The sequence below is a fragment of the Poeciliopsis prolifica genome, unplaced genomic scaffold (genome assembly GCF_027474105.1).
Source record: "Poeciliopsis prolifica strain line A6 unplaced genomic scaffold, Auburn_PproV2 SCAFFOLD004, whole genome shotgun sequence".
Lineage (NCBI taxonomy): Eukaryota > Metazoa > Chordata > Actinopteri > Cyprinodontiformes > Poeciliidae > Poeciliopsis > Poeciliopsis prolifica.
The window spans coordinates 5,007,477-5,035,380 of NW_026562379.1; the positions used below are offsets into that span (position 1 = coordinate 5,007,477).

The window sequence follows — 27,904 nt, forward strand, 5'->3', positions numbered from 1 at the left end:
TTTCCGTCTGAACCGCCCTCTAATCTCATGACTGCGAAGCGTGAATGGAACCACTTCTCGGCTCTGTAAGGTCATCCCCTCTCAGGAATTAGCACAACACCTGTTTATGTGTTGTTCATTACCTTAGTGTGCCTGAGGTTTTCAAAGCGGTCTGTTGACTAACATGTTAATAATGATGAAATGTATACTGCTGCACTTTTTAGTGTACAGGCGCTTCAAAGCAAATCAGTGCATCAGCGAAAAGTTCCTGTATTTTCACAGTGGCCTTCAGCTCAGAATAAATCAACAAGCCTTAGACAGGTGATCAATAACACATATCTTATAAAAAATTAATCAATTTAATTGAACTCTAATCCAGAACCACACAACATTCTGGAAGAGGTAGACAGAGGAAAGTTTTTAGCCTAAGCGAGGTCAACTAACTCGCTCACTCTTCGGTTACCTGGCAAATACAGCAGCAGGTTAAGGCTTTATCACCGTGCATTATAACTGCTTAAAAATGAAAAAAAGGAGAAAAAAACAACAACGTGGAGGTAAAGCAGCATTTCACATATTTAAAACAAAAAAGTAATTAAAAATGATCAATATTGACTGATATGAAATGCCAATATAGTGGTAAGTCGTCCAGCTCCACCTTCTTATAGCTGGTCTGCAGATGACCCCAGTGTCTCTGCTCTTCCTTAGAGAGACATAATTCAACTAACATTCATGTTTTTGGCCTGTGGAAAGAAGCCAGAGAAAACCCACGCAGACAGAGAGAACACGCAAACTCCATGCAAAAAGGCTTGGATTTGAACCCAAGACCTTCTTGCTACGAGGTAACAGTGCGACGAGCTGCATCACATTACTAGTCCAGTACTATTCAATATCAAAATCATAATATCCCCCCCAAAAAACCTTAAAAGCAACTGTAGATCATCACACCATGCAAATGCAGTGAAGACATGTTTACTTAATTTAAAAGTGTATCTGTGGATACATGAGAAATCTGGTCATAAATAAGAAACAAGTTGTTAAAAATAACTCAGACTATTTATTGACATAACTTCAAAGATTCACTTGTCAGCAGCTTTGTATTATTCCAAGTATGAGAAGTTTATTTGTTTTCATACATTTTTGAGAGAAAGTTCACACCATATTTTAGTGGAAAAAATAAAAAATTTATGAAATGCACAAGTCATAGTCTCCTTAAATCACAGAAGACTCCCAACAAGCCAAAATACAAAATAAATAAATGATTGTGTTGCATCTAAAATTATATTTGGCACCCAGAGAGTTACAGTGAAGACATGCACATGAGATTTTAGACATAAAGAACAACATCTGTGCCACCTGCAGTATACAGGATGAGTCGTTGCATCGACTGCAGAATATTGACTGTAGCTGCACCATTCCTGGTTTCCCTTTGGCTGAAGCCGTCAGCCAGATGTCAGATCTCCTCTGCCTCCTTTCATTCTCACCTACTTCACAAATTGTTGATGGCAGACATTTTGTCAGATTTCCAGTCTCTAATCCCAACAGTTCTGATTTATTTACTGTAATTCCTAACAATGCTTCAGAGGGTAAAGTCAGTAAAAAAAACAAAAACAAAAAAATATATATCTTGAACATTACATTTTTATGCTTACATTGTTGATGTGGATTCTTTCAAGGGGAAATCTGCATTGGCATACAAATATCAACTTTTTTTCCCATTGGATTTCTTTCCACTTAATCATTAGATTGTATAATATTAAAGTGGTTTCCAAGTTTATAGTTTATGCAAAACTCTATAAAAATATGTCTGAATGATGTAGATGATTTAGTGAGATTGCTTTTTTTTTGGCAAGAAATTTAGTGACATGGATTGCTAAATTGGACACCTCAGACATTTGCAATTTTTGTGATTCTAAACTGCTTTTTCAGACCCTGTTTTGGTAAAACCTCTTGTATCCTTAATGTTCTGTCATACCTTGGAACAATTAAGCATATGCCATTAATTGGGAGTTCTTTGTGCAGTTTGTTGATTGTTACATTTTACATACTATAAATTTTGCATAGATTCAGCAGCTAGTTGAATTTAAAGAGATCCAGTTTTAGCTAGAAGGAGTTGACAAGCTGAACTATTGGCTCTATGGTAAATACACAAATAAGTAAAACTTGGGAGAAGGTGCATACAAAGCAATTCCTGGCAACAAAAAAGTGTCATCCTCCTCTAAAAGGATGTTTAAAAATTTCAGGTAAGGCACAAAACTTACTCAGGTAATATCACTTAAAATTGAACGTCTCTGTTGTAATTAATACTTTTTTCAAGTTTAGTGAAGCAGAAAATGATGGAATCACACTTCATAATAAGTAGTAGCTTGCTACACATCTTTAGTTATTACTTTATGGTCTTCATAAGTCAGGTCCCAAAATTCTGGTGCAGCACCGGACGGGTCAGCTGTCCAGAAAGGACTGACTTCAAAACTTATTTCCACCTGACTGAATGAGAAGCATGTCTACAATTTCAATACCATCAGTGCATTTACTGCAGCCGGTTTCATTGGGATACACTGTGCAAACATTCTAGATGTCCCTGATCTACCTAAATGTTTCTCTTTCTCAAGCTTCACATTTCATTTGGACTTGCTCTGAATTTTAAATGTAGCTCACTGGATTTAAAAGGGATTCCACTTTTTAATTTTAACAAATAATTTCCATAATTTTCAAAGTCGTCTAAAACAGAGATGCATCATTGATTTCAAAAGCGAAATTTACGATTTTAGGTGCATTTTGAAAAGACAAAGTGTTGGGACGTTGAATCAAATTGTGTAATTCTTTTTCTGTAAAATAAAAACATCTGCCTAAAGAGTAGTGATAGCAGATAGTTTGTATATAGATATAATCAGCTGTGTGGTTTGCTTGTGCTGACTGATCACATCGAAACATTTCAGGATTCTTAAGGACTAGGGTTACATGACCCTGTCCTTAATGATTAGCCACAAAACCTTCGACCCAAACTTCATTTGTTAGCTCACTGAGACAGAAATAGTTAATATTTTAGCGAATATTTCAAATGTACAGGTGAATATATTACATATTTTTAACAACTTCTCAAGGCTGATATTTAAAATAGCTAACGATCAAAATATTGATACAGAGTTTACATTGTTACACGGTGACAGTGCTGTCTTGTAGAACATTTACCTCTGATTTAGTAATGCAGCCTTTTTAAGGAATTATTGGAAAAAAATTTAAGGGTGAAATTTGTTATATTCACCAACAAACAAATAATGCTTTAAATTACAATCTACAAAATGATGAATAATGTGTTTAATATTTATATGCTGTGGTCAACGGTTTAATGGTAAGGAAGAGTAAGCATTGTGAACCAGCAGTTTATTTTAAACACGTGGGTAACATTTTGAACTTTTGACTTGCATAAGGAGTTTAAACTTGCTTGCTAAAATTGTAGCTTACATAACTTAATGCAAAGCAATTTTTCACTGCTGACAGATTAAAAAGTGTACCAAACACAGGATAAGCTATTAAAACTGTTGGCTAAATGTGTTACATTAATCACATAATGAATAAGGTAGCTTTCTTGGACAAGGGGAAACTATGTATCCACTTAGTAACCATGAAGGCTAAATAAGACATTCTCCACTAACAGGAGATTGGCACTGACTTTTAATTGCCCTTTTTTTTTCTAGGCAGAAAAACAAAGTGTGTGGACAAAGTTTCTATTTGTCTGGATTCATTATTAACAATTACTACATCCTTGGAAATACCAGACCAACTCAGCCAAGCTCATTTTGTTGCTGAGAGGTGAAGATGAGGCTTTATGCACTTTGTTGGTGTTTGGCGACACTTAGTGGTGAATATCTGTCATTGAGAGGATTTACATCAATCACACTGTGTGTGACTTTGCCTTGACACGACCAAAAGGCCCTATTGGTTCTTGGCACATTGTTGATTATGAGAATCAGAAGATTGACCAGCAAATACGTTATCATAACCCAGCAGTGACATGCAACCATTATCCAGCTTGTTTACAAACATATGCGAACAATTGCCTGCAGAAATGGATGCATGATGTAATGGAAACTATGAATCCACTGGGACGATCTGTCTAACCACGAATAGAAGGGCAAAGTTTGAAGCAGCTGAACCCTTTTGTTTGACTTAACTTTTGTGAATAATGTTTTGTTATGTTTGGCCCTGGCAGCACTACTACCAGACTTTTTGTTATATAATGCTTTCTAACACTACAACAGAAAAGAAATGCGTTGATTTGAAGAAAAAAAGGCAAGTGCCTAGAATGTCTGAGCAGCTTAATTTAACACATATCGCTAACAATGAGTGAATTTAACAATTGTTCAAGTAAAAAAATCCAGAATCTCACAAAATGATGCACATCCTAGACGTCCACACGTTCTCTTGGCCATGTCCGTTCACTTCCAGATTATTCACTTCGTCAAACACTCCACTGTCGATTATTTCCCTCTGCCAGCGGACAGAGACCGCGCCAGTGCTGAACTCCTTGAAGAATTTCTCATCCTTAGCATCAAATGTGACGTCCTTGATCTCAGAGTTGTCTCTAAAGTCTTCGGGGTCTTTGGAGTAGACCACATTAGGTTTTGGCACCCAGGGGGGCTCCACCAGCCCTGCCTCCAGACGGTGGAAATTGATATTCTTGAAAAACGTGTGAGTCCTTGGGTCGTCATCTCTACTGTAAAAAACAAAGAAATACATCTTGTTTTATTGAATTGGTTCATGTGACCTGAGGTGTCAGACTAAAAAAGCACTAATTAGACTCATCATGTACATAAATGACACTAATCTGGGGAGTTTAAAGATCAATTTTAATATATATATTTTTTACTACAAACACTCTAAAACACATTTTGGTAAAGCATTTGATGGTCTTATTTCTAAGTCAAACTTGGTCAATTTTTATTGCTTAAATTAAATAAAATGTCTTTACTTTCGATATAAAACAGAAAAATATATATTAATTTGTGAACATTTTATAATTTGTTGTAATTTTAATGTTCAGTCATTGCTGTCATGTTTTTGCTCATTAAACACAGAATAACAGCTCATCAGTCACAGCAACAACTTAGGCTGTGATATCATTTTGTAAAAATGTCATGATTATAAAATAACACAGAACTATTTCTAAAAAAACAATGTGAATTTATGTTTTCTTAGCTGTGCTTATTAAAATGTAATGTTCCTGTTTGGGTCAAAATGTGTATCTAGCTCTTCTGATCCTGTTCGTTCTTGTCTCCATACATATTTCTCCTACCACCACATGATTTCTTTCTTGACGCCATACACCAGGTATTTTGTAGTGAGGGACTTTTCTTACCGGCAGCCAAGACGAAACATGACCTTCTTCTTGAGAAAGTGGTTGATGATATCTTTGGCTGGACCGTCAAAGCTTTTGTCTTCAAACTTGCAATCATCCTCCAGAGTTCGGCGAGTCACCTCACTGCTCTGCACCTTTTCCCTGAAGTCTTTAAAAGGCAAACGACCAGCCACCATCTCATAAATGCTGCAACCCAGAGCCCACCAGTCCACAGACGTGCGGTAGTACTCCTGCTTCAGGATCTCTGGAGCCATGTAGCCGGTCGTACCAGCCTGCAACGAACAGCAGAGAATCGTTGAAAACCGATGGGAAAGAGCACGAATAACATCCATCCATCCATCCATCCATCCATCCATCCATCCATCCATCCATCCATCCATCCATCCATCCATCCATCCATCCATCCATCCATCCATCCATCCATCCATCCATCCATCCATCCATCCATCCATCCATCCATCCATCCATCCATCCATCCATCCATCCCATCCATCCATCCATCCATCCATCCATCCATCCATCCATCCATCCATCCACCATCCATCCATCCATCCATCCATCCATCCATCCATCCATCCATCCATCCATCCATCCATCCATCCATCCATCCATCCATCCATCCATCCATCCATCCATCCATCCATCCACCCGGAGAAAGCACTCTACCCTTTTTCGGCCGGACAAAGTTAAACATTTCACATTAAACAGTGTATAATTAAAGGCGTCTCCAAAAAATAGTTGTTGCATACTATAAACTAGAGACAATGTCCGTGTGGGCAACGCTACGAAAATGATTAAGGAGAAAAAGGACTCTTCTCAGATTTTAGCAAAAGGACTAAAGATAAAAAGGACCACAAAATATCCCCTTTTGATTGATGTGAAGTTTGCATTTCATTTTGAGATAAAGGTTATTTGTGGAGGCGTGTCATCTGCTGGCGCTGGTCCTCTGTGTTTCATCAGGACCAACGTTACTGCAGTGATCTAGCAGGAGATTGTTGCAGACTGCTGCTGAACTGGAGGGCTCCTTCAGTGACAGACGACTGCATCCTAAATGCACAAAGGAGCGCTATCGCATATCCTTCCTCGCAGCAGCTGTAAGACTAAAAATCAGTGCTATCAAGAAACTCAGTTAAGTGTTTACATCCCTGCCCGTTTTTATTCAATTTTTGAATTTCCTCACTGTTGAACAATGAAAATATATTTATTTTCTATTCTATCCTACGTTTCAGCATTAAGATATATTTTCATTGGCCTTTTGTAACTCAGGTTTTACTTGCTACAAGTTATAATTATCATAATAATTTGTAGAAATACAAGCCTAAAATATATCACTCTAATTTTTAAATTAGGTTCTGATGAGGCTCGTGTATTATAATTAAAGGATCTTTTAAAAATAAACTTCAAGCAGATATTAAGCATCCTTTTGATTAAGCCAACATTGCTGTATTTAAATTTTATATTGGTCTGATGTAATATTCTTCTCTTAAATACTGTGTTTTTATTAACTGCAAGAGGGAAACAGTCATAACTAATAAGCAGTCTGTCTAATTAATTTATAGAAGAAGTTTCACTTTGTAAATTGAGTCAAGAAACATAAACAATGTTCATTTGTTAAATTGGGCTGTATCAGCTTTTAAAGGACTAGTAATTGGGACAACACTTATTTTGGCAAAGACAGTTGTACTAATCAATAACTGCAATGGGTGCTGAAACCAAACAAATCTTTAACATGTCTCAAGGACAATTTTCCATTAAGAAAACAACTTTGTTTCACTAATTTTAATTTTAATTTAATAGTTTGAAAATATTATTATATTTTCAAACTACAACTTCAATTAACTTGACATAGAAGATTGCATGTGAAATACGTCAAATTTGATCGTCTCTTTATGCAGTTTAGAGACCCCATCAAGCTGGAACACAACCTAACGCGAAAACAAAAGCAAATCAAAACATGACAACAACATTCCTGACGCCACCATAAAACCTCAGAGTAAGGGAGTCTTACAGCTGCTGCGAGGAGGGGTATGCGAAACGGCTCCTTGTGCATTTAGGATGCAGGAGTCTGTCAGTGAAGGAGCTCCTGGGGTTTTCCTTCAGTTTGGACCAGCTCTTCATTACCTGTCTCATCATAATGAACAAAGATGCAAAACCCACAATGTTTCTGGCATTTGTAGGACACAGATTAGTCAGCTAATGCTCACAAGCTCTACCTGGTCTGCTGTACATTTCTGTAACAGAGCAGGCTATAACCGAGCATCAGGTCAGGCACCTTTTAATGAGATAACGTTTGGCTGCACAGGATCATGCTCGACTGTAAGGAGAGCTATCATCCCTGTTCCCGATAAGCTACTTGAAATGGCAGCTGAACTCTGTTGGTGAAAGTAAAGAAGAGAAGGTAAAAATGTACCATGCCTGAAACAAGCTGCTAAGGTTTTTGCCATGCTCCAAGTGGAGGAGGATTTTGCAGCCGCACAAACCACATGAATGTCGGGTACTCACCCTGTGGCAAGTCATTTTTCCTTTTGGCAGCTCCACAGCCAGTCCCAGGTCTGACAGTCGGCACTGGCCCTTCGCATCCAGCAGGACGTTCTCAGGCTTCAGATCTCGATACACAATGTCCATAGAGTGCAGGTGGAGGATACCGGTGACAATCTGGGCTGCGTAGTAAACAACACGCTCCATGCGGATCCCTCTCTTGCCTAATTCATAGATGTGGAACCTGAGGTCTCCTCCAGACATTAAGGTCATGACCAGACACAGGTGGGTTTTGCTTTGGTAAGCGTAGGCCAGGTTCACAATGAAGGAGCTGTTGACCTTCTCCAGGATCTGCTTCTCCGTAAGGGCCAGCCTCTCTCCTCCTTTCTTCTTCAGTCGCTTCTTGTCCAGCTTCTTGCAGGCGTACAACTGGCCTGTGTACTTGACCTGGACTGCACACACCTGTCAGGCAGGACAACATGATTCATTTGAATACCAAGACATTCAGTGTCTTATGGATTATTTTAGCATCTTCAGTGCTACCAAAAAAAGGTCACTCAGTCTAATTATCATGACTTCCTATAGCTTTCCTATTGCTTAGAGTTCAATCTTTATGCTCCCTTGCAAACTGAAGCCTTTTTCTCAAGTTAGCCTCACTGATTAGTGGTTATTGAGTTCTCCTCAAATTGTGGAATTGCTCTTACTTTCACTATTAAATTTAGCCCTGAGTTCTGTTGTTTTTCTTCGATTTAATGTCTCCAATTGTTTAACTGATAAGTGATTCATTATCCATGAGTCATTCAGGGTTTTTCCAAACACATTTCTTCCTCAAAGATGATTGTTCCCCACTATCCTTCCCGTCTTTAATTGTGGATTGGACAGGTCTTAACCCTCTTCCTGTGGTCATGGAAGAAAGGTTAGTCTGTTCCATCAAGCAAAGGAAACATCTAAGCAGATTGCAGAAATGACTAAAAGTGTCATTTCTGCAATCTGATGTTTTCTCTGCTTGATGGAGCAGACTAACCTTTCTTTCATGACGAGCGCTTATACTGATCTGGTCAGAAGTTCACATATATTTAGCAAGAATATCCTATTCAATCTGGACTTTTAATAATTTATTTAAACCTGTGTTTTTAAAGAATTAAAACACAGATTATAACACAACGAGCGTCATAGAGTGCCCATGTTTGAATTATTTGTGCACCGACTTTAATGAACACATGGTAAATATGATACCCTGCCTTTCACTTGGTTACATATCCATCAGTAACAATTGCCCTGAGGGAACCTGCCACAGTGTCCAGCTGTGGACTAAGCTTTGATTTGAGGTTGATTTAGTCCTTCTCAAAACTGTATCCATGGATTTTGTGGAATACCCAAATGGGTTCCATGGCCTGATGCTGCCACCACCATGCTTGAAAGTTAGTTTTGAGTTTAAAAAATTTACTTTAGTCTCTATGCTGCGCTGTTCAAGACCGGCAACCTATCCAGGACATACCGCACCTATCACTGGATACTTTTATCAAGTATGTTGGGGTTTTTGTTAGTATTACATGAGTAACTTATACTTACTGCAGAAATCATTTGCTCTTTTGAACAATAATGCTGTACAGCAGGAGTATCCAATTCCAGTCTTTGAGAGCTACTGCCCTGCCGCTTTTAGACACATCCTGCTTCAACGCACCAAATGGCATACTAAAGAGGTAATTCAATCATTAGTTTGAGCTGGGGTTGGAGTAAGGACGTTCCTGAAAGCTCTCAAAGATTGGATGAAGACCCCTGTTGTACATCCGCCATGCCATAAAACAGCTCTTCAAATCCAGGCCCGGAGTGCCGGCGCCCAGAAACTGTTACATGTGTCCCTAAATCTAAATGTTTGGACACGTCTAACTCACTTCCTCAGCATGCAGTCAAGTTCTCCAGAGTCCTGCAAATGATCTCATTATTTGATTCAGGTGTGTTGAAGTGGGGACACATCTAAAAGTTGCAAAGCACCATCCCTGCACAATGAGCTAGAGAAAAGCCTGTCATTTTGTCTGCATTCTACTTTGAACATGTTGGTTTTGATGGGAAGCTCTGTACCAACCTCGCCAAAGCCACCTCTGCCCAAACTCCTGAACTCGTAAAAATATCTGTCAGTAATATTCTGCCTCTCGCACTCCTTCCACTGCAGGAATCGATAAAAGAAGGGGCTTTTCATGTACTCCAGGAAAGGTTTTCCTTTTAGAAATGTTCTAGTTGCTTCTCTCATCTGCTCCACGGCTGCCTCGTCGTTTTTGCCGAAAAGCGACAAGCACGCCTTGACATCCTCCGCTGTGAGGAAGGAGAGGAAAGTCTGAGACTGAGGCTGACAAAACTTTGACAGTATCCTCTGTTTGGCCTTTTCTTTGGTTCCGTCCTCGGCAGCGCTCCAGTTGCTTAGCTCCTCCAGAAACTCAGCAACAGCCACACACTGAGGGTCAGAGGTCAGGAGAAACTGCTGAAACAACTTCCGTCCTATAGGCTGCTGCTCACAAAGTGACTCATAGGTCTTCTCCAGTGCTGCCCGAGGAGCAGAGGACTTCTTTGGCGTGGGCAGCGTCAGAGACTCTCGGCGCATTCTTAGCTCGTTGCTATCGGTCTCCAGAGCTTTCAGGTAGGCTGTGTTGGCCGCCAAGCTGACCAGACCTGCCAGGTCACCCATGGGTGGATAAATCCTGAGGTGCACTGGGAAACAGCTGTTAAACTAAGAACACTTAAATTCACCCATCTGGTAAAGCGAGGCACGAGGGAGCCCATCAAGCTCCCACATCTTGAACGCTCTCACCGCCTTGTCCCACACGGCTTTGCACGTTTTTGCACAGACGGCACATAGGGAAAGCAACTTATGTGGTTTGAACTTAAGAGGATTTAGACTGGTCTATTATTAGGAGATACAAAGTGGCTGTGGGCAACCGCTGAACTGCCACTCTGACATGATATGGTGCCAGCTCCAACCTTAAAGTCACTAGAAACCACTGAATTTATGAGTTCACAGACTTCTTTAGAGTAACCCCCAGTATTGTGATACAATACAAAAAAATACAAGCAAAAAAACCCCGAGTCATTCTGTTACAAAAAATACTTCTTACAGCCAGCCCATCTAAGTCGTCATTTTTATTTATGCTCATTTGGCACAAAACACTGAGGCTGCTTCTTATTTCACGTCAACCTCAGGTTAAACAAGGTTAAAGCAACCTTCCAAACAATAGCATCTCTAAGTCAATTATAGGCCAACTCTCTTCCACTTACTCTCCCGTTTATTGGTTTTTGAGCTGGCAAAGAAAACAAAATTAAAACTTTTACTTAGTTCATTGCTTCATTTATTGGGTTTCAAATATAAACACCTTGACACTGGAACAATGCCAGCCTCACATGTAATCCAATGCTCGCAGTATAATGGGTAACAAGGTTACCTGTCATGTAGAGCAGTTTCGTAGCCTAAGCACTCACATCCGTAAATCCAACCTGTAACCAATCAGTACCACATGTACACTCCATAAAGACTATTTTTTGGTCTATAGAAGGCTCAGAGGAACATGCTAGACACAATGGGAATTTCAAACATCTAATTGGAATCAGGATGTAATTAAGCTGCAACATTTCAGTGTGATTAATTGTGATATACTTTAAAACTCAAAGTCATATTTTGACAAATAACTGAAACACTGAAGTATTTGTCACACTTTGACACTTTTATTTGAATTGCATGAATTTTATTCGTAAGAGTGTCTTAATCACAGTTATTCACAATCCTTGATCTTCAAAAAAAGAAACTCCCACTTTCACGATGTGCCAAACACCACAGCAGACATTAATGTAAAGCTGACATGACGCTCTGACACACTTTATTCTTCTCTCCTTGAAGTGTGATCCCTTCAGCCACGCATCTGTGCAGCTCTTGCTGTGTCCTTTGTCCTCCTTTGACACCAGGTATAACAAAAACATGCAATTGAAAGGGAGAGGACAATGCAGGACATACTGCCGGGATCAGCGAGAAAGTCTGTCACCATGTTCTGGTGCATCCGTGCACAGTACACCTGGATGTGGTGCTTATTTGCCGATTCTCTGAACCACCCAGTCCTGCTGGCAGAGGGGGCAGCGGTTGTTCTGCTTCACCCAAAGTGACATGCAGCAGTTATGGAAGGAGTGGTTGCACTCTCCCCATACAACTGAAAGATAGAAAACAAACATAACCTGCTGAGTTCAATGACTACACCAGACAAAGATATCTTAAGAAATGGTTTTTACAGAAAATACATCAGGGAGGTAAGGGGAAAAACAAGTTTGGGGTGGGGGGCGATATGGTCTTAAAGTTTCATCACAGTACTTTGTGGAACTATTGTGATAACGATAAAAGTGAGGATATCAATTATTTACTATTTTTTTTAGGTAACTGAGTGGTACAGCAAACACAATTAATGCTTCTTAAAACCTATTCATAATCCCATAAGTATTATTAGAAAAATAACCAGAGAACTGCAGGTTGATTGTATTTTGCCTTAATACTCAGCAGCAGTAGGAAGGGAATTTCAATAAGTGCTTGAGATCATGCTGTCACTACAGGGTTTTCAAACAAACTATAGTCATAAATGTAAACATTTGACGACATATTTCAATTAAAATAACCCAGTTTATCTTCCTTTTGCTCTGAAATAACAGATGCTGCTGTTGCTCATTTAAAAAAACTCCAGTTCTTCTGAATTAGCCAAAGCTAGCTTGTTCGATTAACTTCAACTACCACTGCTGTTAGTAAACTGCGTGTGTTTCTTTGTGTGAAGTATCGTACCAACACAGTCTTCTTGTTTATTCTCCGCCTGGCATCGAAGGCACGCGTCTGTGAAAACGTACAGCGAACAGAGTTACTGCTTCATTTGTCCGGTCACAAAACCTTTTAGCTTCATTAGCCGCGGGTCAGAGCCGAGCTAACAACTCCTCCAGACTCACCCATGACTTGTACCCGACAAATGGCGCAAGTGTCGCACTCCACGTCCCAACTCCACATGGCTACTGCATTCCACTTCTTCAGGGAAAACATCTTGTCTCCACCCGACTTGGAGCCCGAAGAGGTGCTGTGCGACAGGACTAAACCCGGCTCGTCACCGTCATCCATCTCTGCCGCAAAACGGTGCTAGCTGGCGTTAGCTTTAGCTGCACAAAATGGGAGGACGACAGCTGTGCTAATGCTAACCATGTTAGCCAGCGCCTTGTTCCGATGGCGACAGGAGAGGACGCTGTTTGTCAGGCATCAAGTGCAAACCCTGTTCACCCGAGATCTACAAGTATCTACATTATTGTGTCAACGAAAAGCTAACTTATGTCAGCAGTTTGAATAACACATGTGTAACTTCTATGGGCAATTGTTTCGAATAGTTTAAAAAATAGTTTAAAGTAACTAAATGTCGATTAATGAATGTGCACATTTGAATGTGTATTTTAATTAAAATAAAACACACATTTCTCGAGGTCTGAAATAACGTATGCTGCTGCAATTATTTAATATTATGGAATATATATTTCAAATGATTACAGGTGTTAGCCACAAAAGGAAGAAGCTGGCTGTTCCTTATGCAAGGATGGAAAGTTTAGTGGAAGGAAAAGTGTAGAAGAAAAATGTGGAGATTCGTTTAATTTATTGAGATGCACCTCAAATTAAATGAGCCTTTGAGTATTGCTATTTAATTTTAAGTTATTTTATAACACATGTTAGACAGGCATCCAATTTCACAGCAAGGAGTTGAAACAGAGTAATAAAAAAATGTTACGTGAATACTTTTTCCAACACTATCACTAGTTTCAGGATGCTCGTTTGGATACAGCCTCACAATAATTTTCTTTGAAGATTTCCACCTGAGGTATGATGACAGCAGGAAAAGAGAGGAAAAAGGGTCTCAAATTTCTTTTTACCCCTGAATGCATCAGAGGCTGGAGCTCTCTGCACGCAGCTCTCTGCTGGAGCAGCAGCAGCTTTCATGTTTCTCCTGTATCTCTGGACACTGAAGACTTTGAAAGGTTCTCACCAAAGCTTCAGCCAGCGCATCGGGACCATCACACTCCCAGGGAAAACACTGGACTGGTTTTCAGGCACTTATGCCATCATGACCGCAAGGACCCAAAGACCTGCAGGGAAGGAGGAACACATAATGAACAAACCGACAGGTAATGTAACAGAAGTGGAGTAGATAAATTGTTTTGAATTAAATCTTTAACTTCACATTCTTAATAGTCTTCTACACTGTGGATTCTTAATTGTCAGTAACAAATGACAAAACTCTAGTTTTCAAACTATCAGGTCTGAAAGGTATTTGATAAAAGGTCAAGCGACCCATTACCATCCTTGTATCTGTTTTATTTTGCTATGATTAAGAAAAATGACACAAATGATTAAGCCCTTTTATCACAAATCTTCCTGCCTACAAAAATGTGGTCATTAAGTAAAAATTAGTAGTTTTAAATGTTCACAGGTGTACCAGATTTTGTTCTTTGATTATGTTTGATTATGCTTTTTTACGAAAACTAAATAAATAAATAAATCAAAGTAATTAAGAGTTAATTAACTTTGATAATTAATGTGGGGATTGATTGGGGATTGATTGTCTGCTTTCTTGTACTTGGATAATCTAAGTTTATTAATAAAAAGCAAATGAAAAATGAAAATTATTTCAAGTACTTATTTTCTCATGGAGTAAAAGTAAGAACAGAACATTCAAGAAACAATTCCTTCCAAAAGCTGTGAGACTGAACATAATCATCTTAAAATCTGGGTTTCAACAGTTTCTGCCATAAATCTGCTGAGATGTGTCCAGATGTGAGGGCAGGAGAACATGGAAGGCTAGAAGGCTAGTGTTTGCACAGATGGTGGAAAAGTTTGACATAGATCACCTACAAGTAACTTTGGGCAATTATGTAGATAATGACTGAACAAGTGTATCGTTTTCAAATTAGTTTGTATATCTGGAAAGATAAAAGCTCCTCAGAGTGCAGCTCGGTTTAGTGTCAAGTGTTATGATCAAAGTTCGTTGTTTCTTCTGTGTTTGACAGAGGTGGTGCTGAGGGTGCGGAGAGCTCTGTGGCTGCTACTGAGCATGCTCAGTCTGTCTCTGGCGCTGGTGGTGCTGGGAGCCTACACAACAACGCGCACAGAGAGCCTGAATGTGACTGGCTACATCTCAGGAGTTGTTGTAAGCGGTTTTAAAACGTTGCGTTCTTGCAGTCTGTCACAACAGCTTAAAGTTTCGTCTTCTGGTCTCTGCAGGTGTTTAGCTCAGACACAGTCGTGATGTAAAATGGTTATGAAATTTAATTAACCTTCTACTGCTGCTGTTTGCATTCAATGTATTCTGATATTCCTTCAACATCAGTTTCTACTGCATCCCGTACTGTTTTGTTTGCCTTCATCACGATGTCACATGTTTTTCATGTAATGTCAGAACTGCACCACACAGGCGGCTTTAAAGCTTTTGTTGAGTTCTTTTTCTAGGAAAGGAGCCACTATTGAAAAAGAAAGAGCTTTTGATTTACATGAATCTTCTGTCCCTTGCAGCTGACTCTTGGTTCTTTCCTGGGGCTTTTAGGACTCCTCCTAGAAGAGAACGGCAAGCAATTGGTACTGTAAAATTCAACACGATACCTAAGATGTTCACTTTCCACTGCCATGATTTCTCATCATGTTTCACTGAACAAACTCAGCCTTCTCTGGCATGTTGCTGTTACTGCTTCATCTCGTTTCAGGCATTTTGTATTAGATTTCACACTGATATTGGGAGGTTTCTTCATGTTTTTGGTGGCTGGTAAAAGAAAACCTGTTAAGTCTTAAAAAGAATCAAAGCTTAAGAGGTTCTTCCAGTAAGAACAACCTCGACGAAACAAATCCCACGCAGAATCTCAACAGATAAATAAACCTAATAAATCAGCTGCCTTTCGCTGAAATGACGACATCGGGGGGTTTGGTTTTAGGAAAACATCCTAAAACTCCCATATTTGACTTCATTTGATGTTTTCAGTTTCAAAGGTTGCACAATCAAAGTCTTATGTTTCTACAGAATGCCAAGTTTCATTTTGCTCATCCTGGATAACAAATGCACTGTATTGATGCCTCAACAAGCCAGACTGATGAAAGAGGTGAAACCGGAGCTTCTTTTACAGTAGATACAAGAGAGCGTCAACTGCTGCACACAAATGATCAGGTCCGCCTGGGAGTCTAAATAATTCTTTGTTATTGAAAAATAACAAGGAATTATTAGTTATGATGAGGAAAATATGAAATATGCTGTCCAAGGTACACTCACAATTTGCTTTATTTGTTCCTTTGAAGAACTGGTGGTTATTTACTATCAGTAACCCAAGATGCATCACAACATTGCAAAGTTTGGTTGTGAGAAATATGTTGGTTAAACACATTTTGAACAAACGCTGCACAACCTGTTTGATATTTATTTTTCTTTTTAAAGCCTATGGTGGTGAGATTATTTATTTATTTTTTTTGCCATATTTCTTTAATAAAAGAGCAGCTGTGAGATTTACTTGTTGCTTTGTGAGTGGGTTTATCTCTCAGGATTTAGAAAAATTTACTTCTCACTCATATTTATTGCCTTGTAAATTAGTGTTAGGGAGGCGTTGGGACGGCATGGTACACAAATCTGTTTAACAGTCTGCAGCTCTTTACTCTGTAGGATGCTGAGTTAATGAGCAATATGGGCAGTGTTTCCATATTTATTTGACATTTTTAATATTTTAGTAGACCTGGTCTGTTTTCAGGACTTAATGTGAATTAGTTGCATGACTTTAAATTCTGGAATGTTTTCTGTAAACAAGAAAAGAGTTGACATATAGAATCATGATATCTGGTTAAATACTTTCTGAATCTCAAAGGGAAATTAAGTGTCACGATTTTCTTCAGAGTTTTTGTAGAGGTTGATGACTGTGAGCAGAAATGACCTCCAGTAGCAGTCTGTGTCACAGTGAATCTGAAGGAACCTCTGAGTTAAGTAGATTATTGTTGGTTAATTTTAATTTCTGGTCGCATTGGCGAGTTGATGTTAAAGCACAGTAATAAATACATGGATGAAAAGCACAAAATAAAAAAAAGTCCCTATCAGGTTGAAGGTTAGGGAAGAATTATAAGTAGAAGAAGGCCTGAAGTGTAGTCAAATTTAAACCATTAGCATTATTAGAACTTTTAGTGAGCATAAATAATTTTAAGCTCTCTAACATTTACTAGATCCTCAAGTGCAAAGGGGACTACAGAACTGTAATGGCTGGAACATTTGGCTAACGCGGAGATGAGGCAGGATGAGTGAAAATCTGTTTTGCATTAAAAGGCTGTTTTGATTCATGTAAAGAGCTTAGCCAATAAAAATGTGATTAATATTTTTAGAAGTGCAGTATTGCAGACTTGCTAAACACAAAAGTTTAAAAACATCAATTCCTGGCACGTCTTCTAATCTGTGTTCATGAACTCATTTGTAAAGTTTCATTGATCTGGGGGTTTTTAAATCAAGCTTTTCGACTTCTGGACATTTTTAGGGAACCTTGCCTACAGATTTGCACCAGGATGGCTTTCTTTTATTATTACTGCATGTCATTTACTTTCTGCATACGTCATTGCACTTATTGACGTCGGTGTTGCTGCTGTGTGTAGAGTTTATATTGGCGTTGTTTGGATTTTGCTTTATCTGTTGACGATTGTTGTTTGAAAATATGAGAGCAGATTAAGAGCAAGATAATTTTTCATGGTAAAAAGACCACAACTTTATTCATAGCATGTTCACCAGGATGTGGCTCCCTTGGTTCTTTCAATAAAAGAACCAAGAAGAACTGTTCAAGCTAAAAAGTTTTGTTTTTTAAAAGACTGGTAAAACAAAAGGTTTGGAAAGAGCAGCCGCCAACAATCTGGCAATGAGAGACATGAAAAACTGAAAGCGTTGGGGAAAGAGAGGAAGATATCATAATGACTAAAAACAAGCTAAATCACAGCCAGAGTAGACATTGAAAGCTGAATTTTGGCTTAATAATGAACATCTTCTATCTGTTCTTTTCCGATTTTCCCTCCCCAGATGACGGCTGCCATTGTATTCCTCAGCTTCGGGATCATCGCCTCTTTCCTGTGCCTGATGATTGATGGAGTCGGTATCCTCTTAAACATGGTGGGTTACACTCCCTCTTCTGTGGACACATTAACTTCAGATGTTTGTGTTTAATGATGAAATCAGGCAAACCACGGCGCTGTTTAACTCCAGTCACAGCAGGGGTCTGTTGCGAAAGCTTAAGATGACGAAAAAAGTTTGGTTTGTGTTTTATCAAAAACATAAGACATCAGATGTTTTTCTTTGCATCTAATCTGACAAATACTGTTTTGTCAAGATTTACGTGACAAGGAGAAAGGAAGGGAAATGCTTTATACGAGCAGTAGTTGGAGACCTAACAATCTGGCATCCTACCTAGAGATTTAGAAGCACTCTTTTGCAATGCCCAGTGTGGATTTTTATTCATTTTTTGTGTAGGAGTAATATTAAATAGTGTTTATTAGTCAATGAGATTTGTTGACATGTTTTGTCAGGACGTGCGTCCCCTGAAAGCAGGGCGGTGTCAGTATTACAGCAGCGGCAGCAGCAGCTACATCTATGAGAACTTCTACACTACGGTGAGCGATGATGAGGAAGAGAAATATTGTATTATTCTCATCTGGTTAGGTCACGAGAATCGAAACCAAATTAAAGTTATTTTCAGGTGCCATGTTGGAGTCTGAGGGAGTCCTGTACCATGACTGTACGAAGCGGGACCTGTTACTGCTGTGACCTTTACAACTGCGCCAAGTGAGAGAATCACTATTTCTTCTGAGTCTTTTTAGCTTCCACGTCTCATCAGACACTTTTTGTTTTATGGATTTTGTCCACTTATGCAGAACTGAGTTTTTTTTAATTTTATAACATGACTGATAAAGCAGAACCCTTTCTTTGTTTTCCAGTGGAGACTATATGAACAATTACTTTGAGTTTGTTGGAGTGCAAAGCTGTGAGGAAGTTTTCACCCTGTACATTTTAATCTGGACCCTCACCGGCGTGAACCTGGTGGCCTTTTTCACAGGGATACTGACCGCTGCCGTGCTGGGAAACATCAAGCACTTGGTAAGACAATCCACAGCACTGTCATCCGTCCTCGTATTTGTGATCGAAGGGTCCAATCAGGGCCTGAGGAGTGAAGGAAGGACTCTTTTTTTTTTATTTAAACACAGTACACAAAGACAAAGGCAGTGAAGTGGGACATAATACATCCAGTGTGATTTTTGAACTCAACACTAAATATATATGAAGAAATATTCATTTCTGATGATGAATAAAATTTTATTTCTTGAGTATATATATATATATATATATATATATATATATATATATATATATATATATATATATATATATATATATAGCTGACTGGATAGCTCAATACATAAGGCATCAGTATATCACCCGAGAGGGCAGGGTTCGAATCCAGTCTGGGTCCTTAGGCAAGACCCTTCAAGCTACTGCCTACCTCATACCATGAGAGATACTAAGTTGCATAACATGCCGGCTCAGACGTCGCCCGGCCAAACAAGGTCTGCGTCAGGTGTTGGGGAACCAGAGCACCTTGATGACAAATGGGCTACTGGAACAAGACGGAAATGGGCGAGAGATGAAAATGTGGATCTGTTGGAATGCTACTACTCAAGTAACCCTAGTGAGAGAGGTTACATGCAAAGACTGGGGAAGGAATGGTTACTTCGACATCCCCAGTCAACACTAAGCGCTAAACAACTAGTAGCTCAGTGTTCCAACATCCGCAAACGGCAACTGCTATCACAACTTGAGATTGACGAGATACAACACAAATGCTACGGCAAAAGGGAGGAACCCGGATGTCAGAACTGTGGGGACTTAACTACAAGTCCCCACCCAGTGAGGGGATACACGGCCCCAATGAGCGAAACAGAGCTGAACGAGACAGCTGCTGACCTGAGAGAGAGAATCATGACCCGAATGACAACCAGGCCTCCCCGGCGCCAATTACAACGACTGAGTGAAGTACCATCTGAAAGTCTCATTGAGAATGTGAATGCAGCATTGAGAACAATCCCTACCAACACCATAACAGAAACCAATGAGCTGATCTACAACTCAGCATCAGTGATCCTTGAGATACTTGGCTATAAGAGCAACCATGAGACCCAATACCCACCATGGAAAAGACGGTTAGAGGCTAAAATCAAGGTAACAAGGAGGGAAGTGAGCCAACTGTCAGAGCTCCACAAGGGTGCAATGAAAAGACCAGTACCCAGAAAGTACAGGCAGATGCCCATACCTGAAGCACTCGAGACTGCCAAACAGAGGCTCCAAGCCTTGTCCAGCCGCCTAAAGAGATACACAAGGGAGAATGAATCCAGAAGGATTAACCGGCTCTTCTCCACTCAAACACTCTCAATGGCAGGGTAACAATAATAACAGAGCAGACCCACCAAGGCTGGAGACGGAACAATACTGGAAAGGCATATGGGAAAGGGAGGCGTCCCACAACAGCAATGCACAGTGGCTGATCTCTCTACGAGAGGACCACAGCAACCTCGCTGAGCAAGCCCCGGTAACCATCACTGTGACAGATGTCCAAGAAAGAGTCTCAGGTATGAAAAACTGGACAGCACCAGGGCCTGACATGATCCATGCCTACTGGCTAAAGAAACTCACTGCTCTCCATGAGCGAATGGCAGCCCAAATGAACCAGCTGCTACAAAGTGGGACTCACCCTGAATGGTTAACTGAAGGGCGGACAATCCTAATCCAGAAGGATCCATCAAAGGGTCCAGTCCCACCCAACTACCGACCAATAACCTGCCTCTCCACAACCTGGAAGCTCATGTCAGGCATCATAGCGGCCAAGATAAGCAAACACATGGATAAACACATGAGCACGGCACAGAAGGGTATCGGTGTAAATAGCAGAGGAGCCAAACACCAACTCCTCGTAGACCGCACAGTTGCCCGAGACTGCAAAACCCGACACACCAACCTGTGCATGGCTTGGATTGATTACAAGAAAGCCTATGACTCAATGCCGCATACTTGGATCATTGAATGCTTAGAGATGTATAACATCAACAGGACTCTGAGAGCCTTCATTGCAAACTCGATGAGGCTGTGGAAAACCACCCTTGAAGCCAACTGCAAACCACTTGCACAAGTGTCCATCAAATGTGGCATATACCAAGGAGATGCTCTGTCCCCGCTACTGTTCTGCATAGGCCTGAACCCCCTCAGCCAAGTTATCAACAAGACTGGCTACGGATACAGACTCAAAAATGGGGCCAATATCAGTCACCTCCTATACATGGATGACATCAAGCTGTACGCCAAGTGTGAGCGAGACATCGACTCACTGATCCACACCACCAGGATCTACAGCACTGACATTGGGATGTCATTCGGACTAGAGAAATGTGGTCGGCTGGTCACAAAGAGGGGGAAGGTCATCCACACAGAAGGGGTCTCACTCCCAGAAGGAACAATAGCAGACATAGAGGACAGTTACAAGTACCTAGGTATACCACAAGCAAATGGCAACCTCGATGAGGTCACAAGGAAAGGAGCCACAGCTAAATACCTCCAACGAATAAGGCAAGTCCTGAGAAGCCAGCTCAATGGCAAGAACAAAATCTGTGCGATAAACAGCTATGCCTTGCCAGTAATCAGATACCCTGCTGGAATAATTAGCTGGCCAAAGGAGGAGATAAAAGCCACAGATATTAAGACCAGAAAGCTACTAACAATGCATGGAGGGTTCCATCCCAAATCCAGCACCCTGAGACTGTACACGAGCCGCAAGGAAGGAGGCAGAGGACTAGTGAGTGTGAGAACCACTGTCCAGGACGAAACAACTAAGATCCATAAATACATCAGGGACAAAGCCTCAACAGACAATGTGCTCAGTGAATGTCTCAGACAACAGGGAACGGAGGTTGAGGTGCCAGAGATACCATCATGGGAGGACAAACCCCTACATGGGATGTACCACCAGCAAATAACCCAAGTGGCTGATATCAGTAAATCCTACCAATGGCTGGAAAATGCTGGACTCAAGGACAGCACAGAGGCCCTCATCCTGGCAGCCCAGGAACAGGCCCTAAACACCAGAGCAATAGAGGCCCAGATCTACCACACCAGACAAGACCCAAGGTGTAGGTTGTGCAAGGAGGCCCCTGAGACAGTCCAGCACATCACAGCAGGGTGCAAGATACTGGCAGGGAAAGCGTACATGGAGCGACATAACCAAGTGGCAGGCATAGTGTACAGAAACATCTGTGCAGAATATGGACTGGAAACCCCAAGATCAAAGTGGGAAACACCCCCAAAGGTGGTGGAGAACGCCAGAGCTAAGATCCTGTGGGACTTCCAGATCCAGACAGACAAAATGGTAATGGCGAACCAACCAGACATTGTCGTAGTGGATAAACATCAGAGGAAAGCCGTTGTGGTAGATGTAGCAATACCAAGTGATTGCAACATCAGTAAAAAGGAGCACGAGAAACTGGAGAAATACCAGGGCCTCAGGGAAGAACTGGAGAGGGCCTGGAAGGTGAAGACCACAGTGGTGCCTGTGGTCATCGGGGCCCTCGGGGCAGTAACCCCCAAACTGGAGCAGTGGCTGCAACAGATCCCAGGAACAACATCAGACATCTCAGTCCAGAAATGTGCAGTCCTTGGCACAGCCAAGATACTGCAGGACCCTCAAGCTCCCAGGCCTCTGGTAGAGGACCCGAGCTCAGAGGATAAGAACCACCTGCGGTGGGTGAGAAGGGAATTTTTATATATATATATATATATATATATATATATATATATCTATATATATATATATAAATTCCCTATATATATATATATATATATATATATATATATATATATATATATATATATAAATTCCCTTCTCACCCACCGCGGGTGGTTCTTATCCTCTGAGCTCGGGTCCTCTACCAGAGGCCTGGGAGCTTGAGGGTCCTGCGCAGTATCTTGGCTGTGCCAAGGACTGCACATTTCTGGACTGAGATGTCTGATGTTGTTCCTGGGATCTGTTGCAGCCACTGCTCCAGTTTGGGGGTTACTGCCCCGAGGGCCCCGATGACCACAGGCACCACTGTGGTCTTCACCTTCCAGGCCCTCTCCAGTTCTTCCCTGAGGCCCTGGTATATATATATATATGTTTGGTTGAAATAAATTGGTATCTCATCTGTCTGTTGTCATAGATATTGTTCTCTTTTTTTTGTATGGCTTTATGCTTTCCTTTTCTTTAAGTAAAGAGTAATGTGTAAAGTAAGACATATAAAATAAAGTATATATATATATATATACATATACTTTATGAGAATAAGTTATTTTATTCTCCAGCGAACAGTCAATTTCACTCCATCTCTATCACTTACCTGTAGAAAGAAAGAAGAAAGAAAGCAAAAAAAAAGAATCTGTTTTTCAAGCTTTTTTTTATTTATTTTTCTTACATTTAAATAATTATATTTTTGCTCGTGTGATTTTCTTTTCTTTTGCAGAGGAGCACCAACCCGATGACTGCTGCCGTTCACAGCACAGCATCTTGCCCTACAGCTCCCCTGCTGACGGACGGCAACACACACACTCAGCAGCTTCTTCCTGTCAGTGTTCAGTCAGAACCAGATACACCGTTTTCCCTCACTTGTCAGATTCGTCTCAGTCTTTTCTTGGTGTATGTTTGTTCCCACATAAAAACATTGAACCTCCACCAAACATCCTGAAAAACATGATTAGTAAAGTAGACTGAAAATATAATCGTAAAAAATACATTCTTAATGAACTTTCAGCAGAATAAGGATCCAAAACAAATGCTTAAATCAACAAGGTGATGATTGTTCAGACAAAGAGACAACCAGGACTCTGGGAGGACAGAGAACAGAGGTGTTTAAAGTGTTTAAAGTGCGTCCATTTTGGACACCACAGGTCTAGAGGAAAGATCAAAGATCACTCCATCCAGGGAAAATAATAACAGATCCCTCTCTCTGTGTGCTCCAATCTTGTAAAATATTTTAGAGGAACACTGAGTGCTGTCTCTTGGCAAAAAAACAGACTCTACAAAGTATAAACAGGAGTGTCGATAACTGTGCTGCTGGCAATTTCCCCTAAAGATTTAAATATTTCCAAAAATTTCACAGTAAAAGCATAATTTATCAGGAGGGATGTCATTATTTAGCAGCAGGTATGATGACAAACTAAAGCACTAGAAAAAGTGACAAGAGATTTATTTTTAATAATTATCTGTAGTTGTAATGTTTTGTTACTGGAGCAATGCTGAGAGCTGGTGGATCACTTCAGCCTGCATGAGAGCGTTTTCATGCTGATTGTAAAGTATCTGGTCACAGCATGTGTTTCAAAGCGTTCGCCATGCTCGATGCTGTTACTTTATGCCTCAGGTATTTTAATGGTATACAGACAGATGAGATGCTTTCAGAGGGAGAAATAACTGGTTCTGTTGTCAACATGGCCTGAGATGCACCTCACAGAGCTTTCCCTAGAAATCAAATGAAAAAGCCTCGTCTCTGTTTTCAGTTTCACAAAGAAACACATTTTGCGCAGTAAATCAACGATAAGATCCACGGTCCAAAACGCAAATCTTGTTTTTCTTGCAGCGTCATTTGAAACAGAGCTCAGTGAAGCATTCAGATGCTTAACGATGTGAGTCGCTGCTCAACAGAGACTGGCTCATTTGTCCAAGATGCATATTGTCTCATCTCTTTTCTTCGCACCATCAGTTCTCTCTCATCCTTAGATTAAAAACTAATGGAGCACTAAACAAATACCTGTGTAGCTTAACATAAAAAAAAAAATCAACAATTGACTTAAGCTCAGGGATAGGGAACAGATAGAAAAGAAAATAGCAAAAGAAAAGAAAAAAAAATAAAACTCCGGGGAAAGTCGAGAAAAAGGTTCAAGAAAATGAAAAAGTAATGCAAAATTATTGCAAAAAGCTATAAATGACCATCGGATACGCACTGCAATGTATAAACACGTAAAATAACCCCAAGGAGACACATGACTGCAGAGGAGACATGACTGTTGAGACATTAAACTTCACAAAAGTGTAATTTAAAATCAACAAACTCTCCAAAGTAATAAAGAAAAACCCTAAATAATTACAAAATGCACAATTTGATCCCACATTAAAAGATCTCTGTTTGAGTTCACAGAGTTGAGTAAAACACAATTTCGTTGTGATTTTGTGGGTCTGACAATGCAGTTTGTGCTGCAGCCAGAAGTCTACATGCATTTATCAACGTTTGAACTTTTGGGTTCAAAAAATGATTTTTTACATCGTGGAAATGTCTGTACAGCAAAAATAATTTGATGATTTAAAATTAAAAAAAATTGAAAAATTAGATGCAAAAGTTTACATGTCTCTACGAATATTTGTTGAAATTGACAAACCCAGTTATTCCAGACTGAGAGAAATAAGATCTTTTCACCAAAGTGATAAAATGAATCACATGACCTCTCTTGTTAGTTTTCACCCCGTCCTGTTCAATCAATATCCGTTTTACAACCAGGACAGCCGTACATTTAACAGAACAATAAAACTCATAATTTATGTCACTGGTGTTGCATTCTTGTTTGGAAACAGCAGGGTTATACAAAAGTGTAAAGTCATTGTAAGGTAGCCTTTTGTTTAGGTTTTCAGGCCAAAAATTGTAAATTACTTTTAAAATATCAACTAAAAAAAGTCAAACTGAAACCTATAAATCATCTATTTCTATTTATACAATGACAAGACTGCTTTAGTTTTATCCTTGCCTTTTATAAACTCGTAATAATGAATCGTGGAATTTTTGTGAAGATTTTCAGAAAATTAAAATCAAGAATATGTTTTTAATTCCCTCTTTGTCTTGTCCATCCAGAGGATGTCAGAGTTTTTCCCACCTGGAGAACGGAGTGCCTCAGCCGTGCTCTCAGAGTCCAACCCGCCTTCCTTCAACCCGCTGACCACCCTGCCGGAGCCTCTCTGCATGAGCCGCAGCGTCACGCCGAAAACACATCAAGAGGATGGAGGGAAAGAGAACTGAAATCCAACACAGAGTGCTAACAATGTACAGGTTCCAAAATATTCACCTTTGGAGGTGGTAATGGGTGATAATCTGCATATTTTATACCAGATGCAATTAAAGAAAATGTGCTGTCTCAGCAAAAGTACAGAAATAACTTTTAATGTAACAAGATTTTTCTTGGCATTTTAACATCCTGTTGTTGACACACTCTGCCTTGAAAAAGTACTTATGTCACATTTTGTCATGCTATAAACTCGAACAGCAGACAAACAGGGCTTCTGAAAAGTGTGGTGCGCACTTCTCAGTAAGTCTGTATTAATTTACAACTAATACTTTGTAAAGCAACTTTTTGCCACAATTAAAGTTGTAAAGGGTTTGGGTGTGTCTCTGTCAGCTTTTCACAACCATTTTCAAAACTGTCGAGTTAAAAAAAGACATTTTGCAAATTATGTAAATTCAATAAGCACTTTTTTATTGCCACTCTTCTATAAAAGCTACAGCTCCTCCACAGTAACCATGGATCTGATGGCCACCTCTCTGATTTGCTCTCTTCTTGCATGTACGCTTTAGACAGATATCCATGTATTCTTAAGTTTGCAGTTTTGTCATATTGTTTCAATATTAAGATATTGCCTTGGCTTGTGCTCAACGATGTTCAACGTTTGGGAAATCACTGTGTAACCCAACCCCGCTTTAAACATTTCTGATGTTTCCCTTGGAGACAAAGTGTGGAAAGTATCAGAGTCTATGAGTCGAGCCTCAGTCCAAATGCAGCATCAACTGAAGTCAAGAAGTAATCGGTGTCTCCTCCAATTTCTTCCAGAAATTGAAAGATGATCACATTTTAACGTTTTATGAATGAATGTAACATAAGTCTGACTCCAGGTGTTTAACACGTGTGTGAGCTGCAACTATGTAAAGCAGAAAAGTAAAAGATTTGAGTGAAACCAAACAGAAGTTTCCATGCAATGTTTGAATTGTGTATTGTTTCTGATCTTCCTGCATCAAAACCATTACAGGTTGAGGGACAAAAACAAACCACTGAGGAAGAACTACATAGATGTGAGGGTGCATCCCGTTTGATCCCTTAGACAAGCATTCACTGAATTTACTGAGTGGATTCTTCCTGTTTTTGGTGTGAAATCAGGTAGCAACAGTTTCACCAACTGCGTCATGATTCAGCCCAATTTCTAGTCACTTTACAACAAAAAAAAAGATGATTTCTAATTGAACAGAAATAATTTCTACCAACACAATCTAATCAAACAGACAGACAGACTAGATTCAATGAGTCTGTCTGACCTTAAATATAACACAAGGGAGTTTAATTCAGTTTTGATGATAGAACTAAAGAGGTTGACTTTGTAATGTTGAATACAAAATAAACGCAACATTTTATTTGAAAATTAAGAGAGAAAAGTAAAATCCTTTCTATTCTGTTTTACAATTATTCATTACTTTGTGTCAGTCTATCACATAAAATCACAGTAAAATACACTGAACCTTTGAAAAGTGCTGCTGTGCTGCAAATAATTTACTTTTATTATGGATATTCACCTTATGGGATAAAGAGATCCCATAAGATCTCTTTATCCCATAAGGTGAATATCCTTATGGGATAAAACCTCAATAGATACACATGATAATGCTTAAGTATTAAATCAGCAACATGCACATACTACGGAGATATTAAAAATGAGGTAACCTACAGTATCTGGACTCTTTGAATCAAGACATCTGAAGGAAAAGCTGCATTATTTTGACTCAGAAATCCCCATCAAAAGCCTGTGTTGAGTGAGTTTAAACAGGCAAAGGATGTAAACTGGATCTCAACACGTCTCTGTTTCTGTTATGAGTTCATAAGCAATTTCAGACGACATGCAGCTGGAATGAAAACATGAAAAGGAACAGTGAGAAGGTCGGGACTGGGAGCCAGAAGTTAGTAAGTCTATCAATCCAGTATGAGACAACAGATAAAAGTAAAT

At 39.8% G+C, this 27,904-nt stretch overlaps 3 protein-coding genes across 3 annotated transcripts; 1 reads left to right on the forward strand and 2 right to left on the reverse strand.

Annotated features, from left to right (window-relative positions):
- Window positions 1–3,968: 3,968 nt before the first annotated feature.
- grk7b (G protein-coupled receptor kinase 7b) lies at window positions 3,969–10,496 on the reverse strand. The gene is made up of 4 exons (XM_055028556.1): window positions 9,900–10,496; window positions 7,838–8,275; window positions 5,336–5,607; window positions 3,969–4,693 (listed from the first exon to the last, which is right to left on the reverse strand). Exons 1-4 carry the CDS (start codon window positions 10,494–10,496, stop codon window positions 4,363–4,365), a joined length of 1,638 nt encoding a protein of 545 aa, XP_054884531.1. The 3' UTR covers window positions 3,969–4,362.
- A 1,009-nt stretch (window positions 10,497–11,505) lies between these two features.
- Window positions 11,506–13,030, reverse strand: rnf7 (ring finger protein 7). The gene is made up of 3 exons (XM_055028532.1): window positions 12,779–13,030; window positions 12,621–12,668; window positions 11,506–12,003 (listed from the first exon to the last, which is right to left on the reverse strand). The coding sequence occupies exons 1-3, from the start codon at window positions 12,942–12,944 to the stop codon at window positions 11,885–11,887; spliced, it is 333 nt and encodes a 110-aa protein (XP_054884507.1). The 5' UTR covers window positions 12,945–13,030; the 3' UTR covers window positions 11,506–11,884.
- A 720-nt stretch (window positions 13,031–13,750) lies between these two features.
- On the forward strand, window positions 13,751–26,876 carry LOC129359015 (transmembrane protein 255B). Its single transcript, XM_055028345.1, has 9 exons — window positions 13,751–13,990; window positions 14,873–15,012; window positions 15,375–15,437; window positions 17,887–17,976; window positions 18,390–18,473; window positions 18,560–18,645; window positions 18,798–18,957; window positions 23,400–23,501; window positions 25,773–26,876. The coding sequence occupies exons 1-9, from the start codon at window positions 13,804–13,806 to the stop codon at window positions 25,935–25,937; spliced, it is 1,077 nt and encodes a 358-aa protein (XP_054884320.1). The 5' UTR covers window positions 13,751–13,803; the 3' UTR covers window positions 25,938–26,876.
- Window positions 26,877–27,904: the final 1,028 nt, after the last annotated feature.